The 16263-nt window shown below is 34.0% G+C and overlaps 1 protein-coding gene across 1 annotated transcript; it reads left to right on the forward strand.

Moving 5' to 3' along the window:
* The first annotated feature begins 1092 nt into the window (after positions 1–1092).
* On the forward strand, positions 1093–15962 carry LOC141820441 (replication factor C subunit 3). Its single transcript, XM_074707754.1, has 9 exons — positions 1093–1303; positions 1423–1639; positions 8375–8454; positions 8542–8701; positions 13028–13109; positions 14746–14875; positions 14957–15020; positions 15097–15165; positions 15750–15962. The coding sequence occupies exons 1-9, from the start codon at positions 1132–1134 to the stop codon at positions 15844–15846; spliced, it is 1071 nt and encodes a 356-aa protein (XP_074563855.1). The 5' UTR covers positions 1093–1131; the 3' UTR covers positions 15847–15962.
* The last annotated feature ends 301 nt before the right edge of the window (positions 15963–16263 follow it).

Here is a 16263-nt window from a genome sequence, read left to right on the forward strand (position 1 = left end):
TCTTAAGTTAACTGATGGAACGATTGAACGGTTACAACAAAATAGTTAGTTGTTACAACGATGAATCAAGAAGCTTAATTAGAAAGCAGCCAATTGATAGTAGTTGAGCAATCAACTGAAGTGATATGTAAAGTAGTTATGCATCAAATACCAATTTATTAATGCTGAGAAGTAGTTGATTGATCATAATAGAATGGAAAATTCTAGAGGCAGCTTTGAGGCTTGGGAGGAGGTTATAAGTATAGGGCATGTGAGCTACAAAATATACATCTTAACACTGATACTTTGGCAAATTGTCTACTCTCCATGCTCTCTTTTTCTTTTTGTTATATTTTTTACTCTTTTGTAATAAAGATTTTGTAAGTGCTTGTTTCACCTTTGAAAGGTTTATAAGAAGGGGAAAAAAATAGTGCAATTCATAGAGTAACACATCGAAAGGTCATAGGCTATAAAGTAAAAGTCCAAGGTTGACAAACCATGTAAATCCTTGAGTTTGTATCTCTATCTCTCTTTTGCACTATTTTAGTTTGCTATTATGCTCTTTTTTTTGTCAATACTTGTGTTTGTTGCGAACTAGCATTTGTCTAAAGCTTATGAAAGGCTATTCACCCATTCCCTCTTGGATCCTATAAAATTTACCTAGTTGTTGGTCTACCAAACATTAATTAATGATAGTGTCTAGATAATTAGATAGAATATGATATTCTATATAATACACATAGTCTCGAGGATAGTGGATAGTAAGTGTTATATTGTTTTAGTTTTGTAGAGATTCGATCTTTGTCCATTTCAACAATTCTATTATATCATAATCAACTTAGCTATGTCTCAAAAGTAAAATAAGAAATTTTTAAAAATATGAGATGAGAGTTTCTGAGTGACCTATACGGCTCAATAATTAACGTTTTAGATTTTTTATTTTATTAAAAAAATATCATAATTAAGATTTAAAAATATTTAAATAAATCATGGAGTATTTTACAGCTGTGTTCGGAAAAATTATCGAATTTTGAGATAAATCAATAAAGAAAGTAAAAGTTATAAATTCAAGGAAAACCCCACAACCGCGCTCGCCCTCGGGGTTTTGGCGTGGCAGCGGAGTCCGGGAGAGGAGCACGGAGGGTTACGGCGATGGCGAAAGCAAGTACTCCCATGGAGATCGATGATGACCCGCTACCCTCTTCGAGGACCGACAAGGGGAAATCGCTTCTTGTCAGTGACCCCAAATCTGCGCCTTGGGTGGAGAAGTATCGACCCCAATCCCTCGCGGACGTTGCCGCCCACCGTGACATCATAGACACCAGTATTTTTTTAAAAAAATTTTCCCTCTCGCTTTGCCCGATTTCCAGTTCTTCGCCATTTCTGGTTCTAAATGTTTCTTTGCTGCTTCCTTTTTCGTTTCTTTGTTTCTTTTGAGGGCAGTCGATCGTCTGACGAGCGAGAATAGACTACCGCATCTTCTCCTTTACGGGCCTCCGGGGACTGGAAAGACGTCCACGATCCTGGCTGTTGCTCGGAAGCTTTATGGAGCGCAGTATAAAAATATGATTTTGGAGCTCAACGCGTCCGATGATAGGGGCATTGATGTTGTTCGCCAGCAGATTCAGAGTTTTGCCAGTGCAAGAAGTCTTTCCTTCGGGTAGTTTAAAAATCGAACTCTGTTTCTTTAATTTCGCTTACTAACAGTACTAGGGTTTTGTAGTTGTAGTTAAGTTATACTTCCCCTGTTTCTTCTCTTTCTCTCTCTCTCGTCTCCCTCTCTCTTTCTCTTTTGTTTTGGTCAGTTTTCGTCTTTCAGTGCCTGAATTATATTGGCAATTGTTCTTTCTTTTGGGTTGTAATTTGGTCTTGTTTGAGGTGCGACTATGTTCTCCATTGGTCCTATTGCGCTTAATATATTTTTTCTTGCTTTCTCCCTTTAATCTATGCAATGACCAGTCCACATCTTTTGTTGTTTTCCTTTATATACCACAAAGTTTTTTGCACACGAGTGGTCTTTTTCAAACATGTAAAAGCTCTGCTGGTCGTAGAAATGACCCACCCATCCCCTCTAACTGTACCTGGTTAATCTGAGATTCTTTGTCCCCTACTCTTTGTTATAGCTTCCATTTTGAGAAAGGAAGAGAATTCACATTTTTGTTAAGGAAGCTATGGTTTCTATGTGAAGGTGTTTTCCCCCGGAATATCACTTGACATTAAAATTGTATGGATTCTGAAATATGATTTTTTTAGTAAATGTTGCACTGAATTGCTAAGACTGTGTGGATTGAATTTCCAAATCCACGAAGGCAATATATATATATATATATATATATATATATATATATATATAATTGTTAACAAAAAGCAAAGTTATATAGTCGCTTAAAAACTAAAAAAAATATTACATTCATCTGAGTATAGTATAACTATTTATTAAAAAGTCATTTAACACTTTTCTTGAGGAAGGCGTTCTCATTTGGTGATTAGATTGTCACACCCCAAGTGAGCTTCTTCCCATGGCTAGGAAGACATTCGTGTGACAATTCTCATGGCAATCATAGGATTTGTCACTGAGATACTAGACAATGCTCAACAAGCGATAATACAAACACTACTTAAATATGCATGAGATTTGAAAACAAGAATCAAACTTTATCCCACTAGGTGGGGTCGACTATATAGATCCTTCTACGCTATTAGATTTTATCTCCTATTATATCATCATTTATATTTAAATAAATTTTATCTTGTTTTATTGTTGCTAATTAAGTCTTTTTTGGTCTTTTTTTTCCTTGTTTGATATACACATTTGTCATAGTTTCACATTGCTTAATTGGAACATTTATTAATCATTTAAGTATAAATTTGTATCATCTTAAACGTGTTTCTTGGAATTTTTCTTCAATAGATGCAATTTCAACTTTCTCTCTAATATTTTTATTTCTTATCATGTCCATCTTTGTATGTCCGCACATCCACCTAAATATTCTCATATATGCAACTCTCATTTTCTACTCATATGCTCGTGTAATAATCCAACATTCAACTCCATATAATATAGTAGGTCTAACACTAATTTATAAAATTTTTCTTTAAGTCTTAGCGGTAGTTTATGATCACAAAGAACACTTGTCGTTTTCCTCCATTTCAACCATCTTATTTGTATTCTATGTAACACATATATCAATCATTTCATCCTTTTACAAAAATGACGGTAAATATTTAAAATATTCAGTTACAGACAATTCATCATTTCCTATTTTAATAATTGTCTCATTACATCTAATATTAGTAAATTTAAATTCCATGTATTTTGTCTTTATTTTACTAAGCCTAAAACTTTTCACTTCTAGCATTTCTCTCTAAGATTTGAGTTTAACAGTTACTCTTTCATGTGTCTTATTTACTAAAACAATATCATTTGCAAACAACATGCACTGAGGCACTATATCTTGGATGTATCCAATGATTTCGTTCATGATTAGTGAAAAAAGATAAGAACTTAGAGCTAATATTTAATGTAACTCTATCTTTATGGGAAATACTTCGGTTAATCCATCTGAAATCTTCATTCTTGTCATTACATTCTCATACATATTTTTAATTAATTCAATATACGTTATATTAACACCTTTTTTTAGAATTTTTTATATAATTTCTTTTGGGACTTTATCATAAAATTTTCTAAGTCAATGAATACCATGTATAGATCTTACTTTTGCTCTTGATACTTTTTAATTAGTTGTCTAAGAAAACATATAGCTTCTATTGTCGATCTTCCAGGCATTAATCTAAATTGATTTTCAGTCACAGTGGTCTCCTTCCTTAATATTTTTTCTATTACTCTTTTCCAAAGTTTCATGATATGACTTATTAGTTTAATACCCCTATAGTTTACATAATTTTGTACGTCTCCTTTATTTTTATATAAGGGAACTAGAGTACTTACCCTTTATTGATTAGACCTTTTATTCGTTTTCAATATCATGTTAAATAATTGTGTAAGTCATTCAATACCTTGCTTCCTCAGGCACTTCCATATCTCTATCGGAATATCATCTAGTCCAATGACTTTTCCATTTTGCTTGCCATTTAAAGTTTGTTCTACTTTTGAAGTTTGAATTCTACAATAAAAATTTAAATTTCTATATTCATTTAATCTACTTAAATTACCTAAGTTAAGTTTGTCATCTAAATTTTCACAAAAAAGTTATGAAAATACCTCTTCCACCACACTTTTATTTCTTTATCATTTACTAGTATTCTATTGCATTCATCTTTAATACATGTTATTTGAATAAGATCTTTTGTCTTCCTCTCACACACTTTAGATATTCTATAAATGTCTCTTTCCTCTTCTTTTGTATACAATTTTCAATATAACCGTTTAAAAGTTTCATTCTTAGCTTCATTCATTGCTTTCTTAGTCTCTTTTTTGGCTATTGTATATATTTTTTAAAGTTTTTCTCGTTTTACAAATATATAATTCTTTGTCCTTCACTTTCTCCTGTACTTTCTCATTCCACCATCTCCTGTACTTTCTCATTCCACCATCAAGATTTCTTATTTGGTGGTGCATGCCCCTTTGGCTCACCAAGTACACTCTTGACTATTATTTTTAATTTTATCCCATGTCGTATTAAAGTCATTGTATATTTCACCTAATGTTTGTACTCCTACCTTCTTCACAAATATATTTTTTTCTCATCCTTTAACTTCTACCATTTAATTTTAGAAGTCGTATATATTTTCCTTCAAATGTTACTATGTTTGAGACGTATATCCAATACTACTAATCTATATTGGGTAGTTAAGTTTTCTTCAAGGATGACCATGCAATCTTTACAAATCTTTTCTATCTCTCGTCTTAATCATAAGAAAGTCAATTTGTGATTTATTATTCACACTTTTGAACGTGACCAAGTATTTTTCTCTTTTCTTAAAAAATGTATTAACTAATATAAGGTTGTATGTTATTGTAAAATCCAATATAATTTTTCTTTCTTTATTTCTTATTTCAAACCCATAACCCCATGCACCTTCTCATATTTCTCATTTTTCATTTCAACATGCCCATTTAGATCGCCTCTTATTAAAATCATTTCATTTGGCGGAATGTTTTGTAATATTTCATGTAGGTCGTCCTAAAATCTTGATTTGATATTTTCATCTAATTCTACTTGAGGTGCATATATGTTAATTACATTCATAGTTTCTTTCTCCACTATTACCTTGAGAGTTATAATTCTATTCCCCTTTTTAACTACGTTTACAACTTCATCCTTTAACGAACTATCTACAACAACACTTATTTCATTTTTTGATTTATTCTTTTTTATGTATCATAATTTAAAACTTGAGTTCTCTATCATCTTTGCTTTCTCGTCTATATATTTTGTCTCTTGTACGCATAAAATACTAATTATTCTCCTAATCATAGTATCTACAATTCCATTGCTTTCCCAGTGAGGGATCTTATGTTCAATGTTCCAAATCTTAGACTATTAGTTTTCCTATAATATTTGTTCTTATTCAATCTATGATGTGCGAACTTTTGCCTATTTAACATTATACCCAAGTTCTCATGGAAATGTAACAGTTCTTGTCGATACGTCATAGTCGGACCCTGCAATGCGAATTCTTGTATATTTATCACTATACCTGAGTTTTGGAGATGTAGCGGTCCTTGTCGAGGCGTTACAGTCAAATCCTGCAATGCGTTCTTTCCGAGAAATAATCAAGCATTAACACAATAGTTTAATGGATCAATTCATTGAACATTTACCTTAATTTAACACTGACTGACAACCTAACGCAACCCTCCTCCTTTATCCGGGCTTAGGACCGGCCATGACGGGGTTAATTCGTTATGGGCAGAGTTGAGATTTGAAAGCAATAATTAAATTAAATATAACAAGTTTCATAATCATGAAAGAAAAAAATGTAGAAAATAAATAATAAAAAAGATGGGAAAACTATGCAAATCAAGAGAAAGCTACAACTCCAAGAGAAAGGATGTCTAATAGAAGCTACCTTGACACCCCACCTTAGGTCAACCTGTAGAATGGTAAATGTAAATGCTCCACAATAGCACAAGTCTATCTCTCACTGTAAGCATGCAAAATGTACAACAAGTATCATATGTATGCCTTCATACTTGTGCACACAACTTATGCACACCACAAAAAAATGGGCACTGACCCAAAGGTAGGCCATGTGATCCCTTAGTTAGGCATGCATTGGCAACTCTACTTATCATATGCCCTCTAAATCATGTTGTGTGATATCCTACTAAGATTGAGTATAAGATGCATGAATCCACTCTCATCGTACCTTTTTGTCTCATATATTATGTATAGAATGTGAGAGGCATCATAGTTGACAAGTCCTATTCTTCAGGTAGGATCCTCACCACCTTGGTAGGCAAGATCATTGTGTTAGATGATCAACTGAAAGGATTGGTCAGGAGAAAGAGATCAATTTAAAGAAGAGTTGTTATGAGAGGTGTAAAACCATAATGATTTTCAAACATCTTATGCGATTGCATGCACGGTAGGAATAATAAAAATAAAGAGGAGTTTTGCAAGGAAAACCTAAAGAGAAATGAAGTGGGAAAGATGTTAGCATTGTGATTAATCCCTTTAGGTCAAAACCCTTGTGTGAGGACTTTACCATGGGATTAATGGCATGTAGAGGTTCCACTTGAAATTCTAACCCTATGGAGGCTCTTTACCTTTTTGGTGCATTACTTGTGTTGCTTCCTATGTACACATCTTGGATTATATGCTCATAGCATGTGGCCTAATCCTATTTGTTGTTTATGTTGATAATTTTAGAGCATCTTCCATGATAATGCACGTTTAGAGATTACTACTAGCTTTGCGTTGCTATATTTATGTTGAGGTTGATGCATGTTTAGAGGTATTGTTACATGATTGTAGACCAACATGGCATGTGTAGAACATTACCACAGCATAGAGAGTAGATGGTATAGTTAATTAATATCATCATAGATTAAAAAGCAATGAGGAGGATGGGAGAAAATTTTCAAATTTGACAAAGCTTTCAAATCTAGGTGAGGGTGGCAAGACTTTCCAACCGAGAGAGGGAGAGGAGGTTGACCACCTTTGGAATCTAGGAGGATGAAGATGAGATTTTATTACCAACACATGCAATATAAACTGTGTTTGAGGTTTGTGTATATGATAAGGGTGATTAGGTTTGAAGGTTATAAACAGGGAGTTTAATTAGGTGTAATTATTAAAGTAATGCAGTAAAACCCTATTTTAACGCTGTACTCATGGCCTTCTCTGCCTCCATGCCTCCACCAGAGTCATCCAGCTTCAAAATACCATTAGAAGTGTATTCTTTGTCAGTGTAGTGTAGGGAGATACTTTCATTAGATTCTCGACCTCCACTGATGAGTTTGTTTGCAGATCCTCTGTTATTGATACATCCACCATCTGATATGTACTTTCTATATTTTTTTTAAAAGATAATCATATCTGCACTTAACATCTTTTTGTTCATTTTGTTTCTTTATCAAATTTGAGCTCCTCTTTTCATGGGTTTGTTATGCTTTTGTCCTCTGATAGGCCACAAGATATATTCAAGAACTCTAGGATGCACCTGTTAAGAGCAAGACATGGATGAAGAGATGTTTGATTTTATTTTCAAAGAACATATGATAACTTGTTTGTCAATCCTGTGATGATCTCGCTTATCATTCACTTCTAATTTTGCTGTTTATAATTAGGCATTTGAGAAACTAACCATGTTGGTGCAGCAACATCAATAATTCTAGCAGTCATAATAGCCCTATGAAGAAGTTGGCAGTTAACTACACCTTGCCAAGAGAAACCCACATGCTTAAATTTATAATTCTAGGGAATACTTCAAGCTCCTGTCCAAAAGATTGTTGTTTATTTGGATACACATGGAAATATCATGGTGCCTTATTCCTTGTAGAAATAGCACCTGAAACTATGGTTTTATGATGCAATTTTTATTTTGCAATGTGGTAAGATTATTAACTGACTTAATTAGAGGGCTAGTGTTCTTTTCTGTTGTTGAAATTTATGTAGGTTTAACAGTAACAGACATAACAAAGAATAATGAATAATCTTGCCATTGTTGTATTGAGAGTTTGAAAAATATGTCCTCATATGCAAGGCCTCACCCTGATTAGATTGTGGTAGCTATGTACTTCATTGGAAGTTCTCACTATCTTCAATTTGAGATCAAACTACACAAGGATGCAGGCTTCACTTAGTCTTACAATCTACTTGTATGCCATTCAGAAAAGAATACATTAACTACATGGATGCATTTTATCATCTTCTAGTACTTTCTGTAAAACCAGCCTACTATTTCATTTTCTGATTTCCTTCAGAACAAAGTCTACTGTAAAGTTGGTCCTACTAGATGAAGCAGATGCCATGACCAAAGATGCTCAATTTGCATTGAGACGAGGTTTGTTTCTTGAATGCCCACTTTAGTTCTCAAGATTTTATCAGGAATTATATTCTCACTTGATATGAGTTTTTTTTTCCTGTGAAGTGATTGAGAAACATACAAAGAGCACAAGGTTTGCTCTTATCTGTAATCATGTGAACAAGATCATTCCTGCTCTGCAGTCAAGATGCACTCGGTTTCGTTTTGCTCCACTTGATTCAAGCAACATTAGAGAACGCTTGGAACATGTGATAAAAGCCGAAGGGTTAGATTTATTCTAATTGGATTTACTGCAAAATTGAATGAACAAAACTGTCAATTTTTTACTGATGCATCCTGTTATTGATTAAGCATTTATTCCTGTTATTGATTAAACATTTATTTCATCTGGTTTGTTGACCACGTATTGCTAGCATAAGCCTTGATACTCATCTTGTTTCTGATTTTCTTATGTTTTCTCTTTATCATTCTATCTATTTTGTTGTTATTTGGGGCATTCAAATGCACTGGCTGAATCTGGCATGGAGGTGTTTTTTTTTTCCTTTTCACTTTTTAGTTGATATGCTTGTTATATAATCAGGCTATTTTAGTTGTTAAAGGTTATTTTTTTGAAAACAATGCATTCTATCTTTTTCCTGATGATTTCTATTTTACATTATTCTATTAAAGTTATTTAGTTTGGGAGAGTTTTTAGTAGTTGTGAAGCAAGTAAAACTAATTCATGATTATATCATACCTTTCTTCTTTATCTCAGTTGCAAAGGTGGCAACCTTGGTACTTTCTACAATCCCAATTCAATGTGGTATTTGTGAGATTTATCTTACATTTCTTCTTGTGAGGTTTAAGGGGTCTATTCAAGGCTGATGAGATCCATCCTATATTGCTTGATAACTCGGATCAGGTTTACAATGTTTGGATATCTCTGCTTTCAGAATAGGTAGCAGAGAATTGCAATATTGTAGCATTCCTTATGGGTTAGGAACTGACCAATGTTTGATGGATTGTGATGTGGTGTACACTTTGTTCTTGATTAACTTAGTGGTTAGATAAGATTGAAATTCTATTGTAGGGTGCTATGGTTGTGGAAACTGACCTGCTTCACTTTATATCTCTTCACAAATAGTCATGCGCTTCAGCAGAATTAGATTGCTCTAAAGCTCTTACTGAAAGGAAAGTCTCTATAACCACTGCTCACCTATTGATCTAGCTATTGAAAATGAAACCTGGAAGCTACAAGCTACTTTGAAATTATTCATAAATTGTACTTGACAAGAGATTCTTTCTACGATTGTTAAGAGTCAGTATCAAACTATTTGAAAGACATCATAAAGGCTAAAGTTGAAGGATTAGATGATTTGCAGAATGAGCAATTGCTTAATTTCATGGAGATGGGTATGATATCACATGTGGATTTTCTTTTGCACTAGAATGGGTGTATGGGAAGGCCACTGGGTTCAGACATCTGTCTCATTCCATTTGAATTGGTTTGACAACTAGACCAAACCTGAAAGAGATGTTGAAAAGGTAAAAAAATATTAATTATTTGCACATGCACACTAGAATAAAAATTAAAAACCACCATTCAAAGGGAGTCTCAGAGAAAACATTAAGATGCATAAGACAGAGGAACAACCAATATATTGATTATTGGATAACCATTGGAGGAGGAATGAATGCCCCCAATGTCGGAAAGAAGGCATTTGAAAGGAGTAACCATTCAGTAATATAGGGACTATTTCTTTAGAAAAAGCTCCGATCCAACTGTAACTTAAGAAGATGGACAACACCTAACTTATCCCATACCTCGAGGAAAGCATCATGGTCATATAAGCCTAGAAGTTATCCCAAGAAAAGACCTTCTAGAAGGTAGGATTGAGGCTAATGTCGGTGAATAAGTTTATATGAAATACATTGAAAGATCATTAAATGAATATAAGAAAAAGAACTTACCAACTATTTAAACTTCCCACTAGGACAGTTTCTCCCTTGTGCACACTATCCTGAACAACTCATATCTGATTCACTAGCCTGAGCTCGAAGACTTCTTGATGTGCATTAATGTCAAACTTTAAACTTGCTAACAACAAACGTTTCTTCCATTGTGGTTAGGTATTCTCTTGATTAACACCTTTTGTGTAACCTTCTGACTCTTTTTCCCTCTAGAATTGCACCATAGTTTAGATCTTCCACATTCTGGTATTGGCCTGCCAAGTGCTGGCATGAAATGATATAAATGGCCTCTATCCTTACACTTAAATGGGCCATTAGCTTGGTTCTTGGGTTCTCCTTCTGGAAGAACTTGATTGATAGTAAGGGTGGAAGTAGTTAAGTCTACAACAATCCAACAGAGGGAAAGGGAATTAGACAGATAGGAATAAGGTGCAAATGATGTGAGCTCATACCATTATTTAAGGGTGGTATGACTAATTTTCCTTTGAGTTGACTTATTAATTAGTAAATGCCCTATTTTATTAATAGAAAGAATTGGTTTGAATTCTAACTCTAGCCAATCTTGTAGTCTTGCTTTGACCCGTCAATGAAAAGAGCTGACTTAGCAAGGCCAAATGCCATTGCATGGTGTCACTAAAGAATCAATTTAGAGTTTGATCCCTAGTATGAAGACACAATAACCTAAGAGTGGGAACTAGCACCAAAAGCTTGATTGTATAGTGAATCTTTTTGTGCCATATGACCCATGTTGATCTTTATACACTTAGCAACTTCTTAAGCCAGGTGTATTCTATCCATTCAGTGTGTGTGGGGGATTCAATGACTAGAAGTTAATCTTCTTGCTTCGTGCTTATGCTTGTTGGGTTTTGTTTTGTTAGAATTTTGGCCATACCAAATGATCTCTCCCTTTGGACCGAGTTAAGAGAGAAATTTAACCAAGTGAGCATAATAGCAAGTCTAAAGGGATATCTAACCCAAACGAAATATCTAGGTATATTAGTGGAGAGAAGCCTTGAACACTTGGGTGATTCAATCCAACGGGAATAGGGTCTTCCTGTTGAGGTACACTCATTGTTATCTAAACCTAATCGAAAGGCATGTCCAAAGTGTTGGTACAGGGAGCACTGTATAATCGAACCTAGGCCTTTGATGTATGACAAAGGGTTTAAAGTTAGATATTGATCTTCGTATGTCAAGTTTGCAGGTGTAGATAACTTGACAAAGGAAACCTTGATAGATTAGGTGGACCAGATACCAAGCAAGGAAGATCTAGTAAGTCAAAGAAATCAGATATCAAGCAAGAAAGCCTTGGTAGGTCGTGGATCAAATACCAAGCAATGAAGACTCAGTAGGTCAGGGTGACTAGATACTGGGCAGGTAAGAACTCTCTATAAGTCAGGTGACATAGGTAAGAAGTCCTGGTAGATGCCGGGTAAAAGGTAAGTCAAAGAAGACTATGAGGGAGCTTTTTATATCCGGGAGTGAGTAGACTCTTCAGCTAGGTGTTGACTGGACCTAGAAATCAATATGTGTTTTGAAATCAAAGTCAATTAGACAGTTGACGAGTAGTTAACTCTCTACTAATATATATTATATGTTTTTCAGACTAACTTTGTATTGCAGGAACACTTCAGATTTAGGGCAACTGAACAAGATTTCCGATCAACGGGTATTCAGACAACTAAAAAAAGGAGGTTTGGGCAACCATATGAAGTGATGAATACAAGTCAGTCCAGATATTGATGTGACAAAGGATTAGATTTTATCTATTGATATGGCAGCGATCCGGGAGAATGATGATTAGGCGATTGTAACAAGTATCTGGATGGAGATAAGTCGACGTGGAGCATCTTTGGTTGACAGGAAAAGCGGGTTCAAGCAATTGGAAAAGATAAGTAAGAAAGACTGAGTGCAGATAAACTATTGTTTGGGTGACCGAATAGGGAGGTTCAATCGAGCAAAAAAGGACTATAAAAGGGGCTCAATAGGTGAAGTAGAAATAATCAAAATCATTGAAAATCACATTGATTCTCTAGCTTCCCGTTCTCAAATTCTTTGTTCAAGAGCTTCGAGAGCATTAGATAGCTCGGTATTTTTGTTTATTTATTATTCTTTTGAACTTTATTTATCTATTTATTATTTTGTCAATTTGTAAGGGTTTCTCCACCTCTGGAAGGTGATTCACCTAATGAATTGATAGGTCATAGAGTTAAATCACTTGTGTCATTTTACTTATTTCCACTGCATTTTAGCTGTTAGCTTTTACTTGCTTCCGCTACATATTGCTTTGTTAATTATATTAATCTTTCACTACATACTCTGCTCTATATAATCGAAGGACTTGACATATTTTTAAAATTCACTAAGTGATTATTCACCCCCTCTAGCCGCATACACGATCCTACACAGAGTAACACTGCAAGGTGGGAAGACTCATCATAAGAAGATGCACAAACTGTAATTATTGTGTATAACTCTGTAGTTCTTTTGGTTCTCTAAATATGTCTCATACTCTAGTACTAGCCTTAAACACTTGCTTTATGTACTTGCTATCTTTTCAAATGTCAAGATACTAGTTATTTCCTGGCATATCCGTATGCTAAAAATTTCACATAATTTACATAACTGGTATCCTTTTTAGGCTTGACGTAGATCAGGGTGGGTTGACAGCATTGGTGAGGCTAAGCAATGGTGATATGAGAAAGGTTCTGAATATTTTGCAGGTTAGTTTAGGTTTATATATATTTTTTGGAATCAAAAGATGACTTGTTTTAATTGGATATGATATGTTATTTTGTCTATAACATTTGGTGTTTTTGGTTTATAACCACCTTCCTTTGGTCATCAGTTGTCTTCTTTGAAATTTTAGTACTTGTTAAAGCTCATCTGAAAAGCGTGTAACAAGGTTAAAAATCCCAGATTCATTTGGCCATCATTTATAATAACTGAGAAGTCACAATGACTATGAATGACGTGTACTGCTTGCTTACCTTCTTTTTTCTTTTTCAACTTCCATACATCTTTACCAAATTATATATCTCTGAAATGCAAAAAAAATTGATTTAATTTTTATAAAGTATTGTCTTGAGTATTGTTATATGTACGTGGATCAGCTAAATAAAATCTTATTGATTTGTGAACTATTCTACCTTAAATCACTTCATTAAGTAGTTAAATAACAAAGAATCAAAGCTAAAGAACTGGTTTCATGCTCAGTAAACTTATCTTGAATTTGATAAAGGCATCTTGAAGCTTAAAATTAACAATTATTAGGTTGTAAACATCTGTAAGGAAGCTTTCTAACTGTTTACATATTTCTCTCCCTGCTAACCAAACTTATATTTGGAACCCTTGAGAAATCTCTTTGAAGGAGAATGAGTTTACCGACAGAAAATCCTTTCCGATACCTCAATGTTGATTGTATCTGTGTGAGCCTAAGGTCTGATGCTGGATATTTTCTTTTATGTGCATAACAGCTTTTGTCTGTTTATTAGTTAGCTCTTCATTTTGTACTTTGGGAAGCGACATACTAGGCATGCGTGGGTAGTAAATCCAATATTGCTCAGTCATCAGTTCTTCTAGTGCTTATACATATGTATGCATTTGTTTCACCAAGGTACAGTTTATACTAATCTAAAGACCTATATTTTAAGAAATTGTTCTTGCTCGCTTCTTTGAGATTCAGTTTTTTTGGAACTTTCTGCTCAATGCACAAAATCTTTTCTTGTTCTTATTACTAGAGGAGGGAAAGCAAAGCTAAATCAGGTATCAAAAAGTATATTGCCATCCCAAGGAACCAAAATTTCCTGTGTCCAATATATTTGAGAAGATTTTTAATCGACAAACAATCTTTAGAAGTTGGGAAATCAATTATCATTTCTTTATGTTTTTGGTTATATTTGTTCAGGCTTGTTGTGTGAATATGATTTCAAAAGTTGCATTATCTTTTTCTTATAAGGTTCTTCCTTTTCCCCCTATTGACTTAAACTGCAATTCCAAGGATAGGTTATCTCCTAGACCTCTAATTTCAAAGATATGCCGCTTTTGCCTTTGCCTATGTTTGCAATTATCTCCAAGCAACTTTTATATGTTCTGATTTTTAAATCAATCCTAGGACTGCAAGCATTCTTAGTTGTTCTGTTGAACTGATTTTCAATTGTGTATGCATGATTTTTATACTTTCATAGTCACTGGTTTTAATTTGGTTTATTCTCTGCTAATAGAATTTTTTTCCTTATCTCTGAATTGTTGAGTAACCTTGGAGTTTCTTTGCTAATTTCTTTTGCAAACATGTCATTTTGTTTTCTAGTCCTGTCATACTAACAATCCTGCTTGTTGTTTTTTCCCCCACGGTTGCAGTCTACCCATATGTCATCTCAGCATATAAACGAAGAAGCTGTATATCTGTGCACTGGAAATCCAATGCCAAAAGACATTGAACAGATTGCTCATTGGTTATTGAATGAGTCCTTTACATCTGCTTTTAATTGTATCCTTCCAGATTCACTTGAAATCTTTGCTTACGATGGTGTAAAATATTGGCTTCCTTAATGCTTTGTTACTTGATTAGATATATCTGATGTTAAAATGAGGAAAGGACTGGCGTTGGTGGATATTGTGAGGGAGGTTACAATGTATGGAACCAAAGAAAATGTTTTTTTTTATTCTATGCTCATTTATTCTCATACTAATTCTGAGGTGTACTTTCAGGTTTGTTTTCAAAATCAAAATGCCACCTACTATCCGAGTCCAGCTAATCAATGATTTGGCAGATATAGAGTATGAACTTTTTTTATGGTGCTTGATATGACCTAGATTTGTTTATTTTCATGCTTCTTGTCACTATGCTTAATCATATAATCAAAGATTGAAACATCATATTTGCAAAAGAGAAGTGAGGTAACAGCCTCTAAATGAGTGTTGATTTTATTTTCTATTAGAAACAATTACAAAGATCATATTTGTTGTGACGTGCTAACCATGGATACATGTCACCTATTTTTGAGAGACCATGGCAATATGATAGATTGGTTCATCATGATGATCGAAATAATACTTACAGTTTCATATTTCAATAAAAAAATTGTGTTGCTATCCACAACCAGTTGTAAATCATGAGTCAATCTATTATCTCTACCGAAGTTCAAAGACGAGATGGAAGAATCTGGCATGGTATTCATTCTGTTTGGCAAAGAAAAGATAACATAAGATAACTATTTCAAATGTTATCTTTTCTTTGTTACCTTCCTACTAGTTTTTTTTTATTGGATCTGCCATACTCAGTAGATTTGCATTTGAATTAGAAAGGCTATTTGATCTTTATTCTTTTCCAACAAATTCCTTTTTCTTTCTTTGAACTGCAGATATCGATTGAGCTTTGCCTGCAATGACAAGTTGCAGCTTGGTTCGCTCATCTCCACTTTCACAAACGCTCGGTGTGCCTTGGTTGCTGCTGCGTAGTGATTTTATGTTTCATCCCTACTTTTCTTTGTTTCTCTCGAACCCATATTTATATTCGTTCCAGAAAATGTTACTGAAAACTCGACAGGGTTTCCTGTTCATGTTGCTGATGAAACTTGTGCAAAATTACATGATTTAGAAATGCTTTGTCAAGCTTCTCTCTTAATGTGCGCATCTCGTTTAATGTCTTCCTTTTTGTAAAACTTGTTAAATGTCTGATGAGATGCTCCTCTTGCTCACTGTCTATGATCTTCTTTGTTATGCAAAGAAGGTGCATATTTGAATTTCAAAATTTCAATTGCAATTGAATTTAATATATTTGTATTTGATAGTAGTTTAAAAAGATAATTGTTTTTTTTAATTTGTAATATTTGTTTTCTAATTTAAATACTACTCGTTGTCAGTTCCGAGTATTGA

Source organism: Curcuma longa, unplaced genomic scaffold (genome assembly GCF_044706935.1).
Source record: "Curcuma longa cultivar G26 ecotype Majalengka, Jawa Barat unplaced genomic scaffold, ITB_CL_G26_1.1 utg3290_np1212_1714210_RagTag, whole genome shotgun sequence".
Taxonomy (NCBI): Eukaryota; Viridiplantae; Streptophyta; class Magnoliopsida; order Zingiberales; family Zingiberaceae; genus Curcuma; species Curcuma longa.

What these genes read in the sequence shown, in the direction of transcription:
- LOC141820441 (XM_074707754.1), top strand. Translation starts at nt 1,132, where the DNA reads ATGGCGAAAGCAAGTACTCCCATGGAGATCGATGATGACCCGCTACCC. An exon ending in GCAAGAAGTCTTTCCTTCGG is followed by an intron (nt 1,640 to 8,374) that starts GTAGTTTAAAAA and finishes GATTTCCTTCAG; the next exon opens with AACAAAGTCTACTGTAAAGT. An exon ending in AATGATTTGGCAGATATAGA is followed by an intron (nt 15,166 to 15,749) that starts GTATGAACTTTT and finishes TTTGAACTGCAG; the next exon opens with ATATCGATTGAGCTTTGCCT.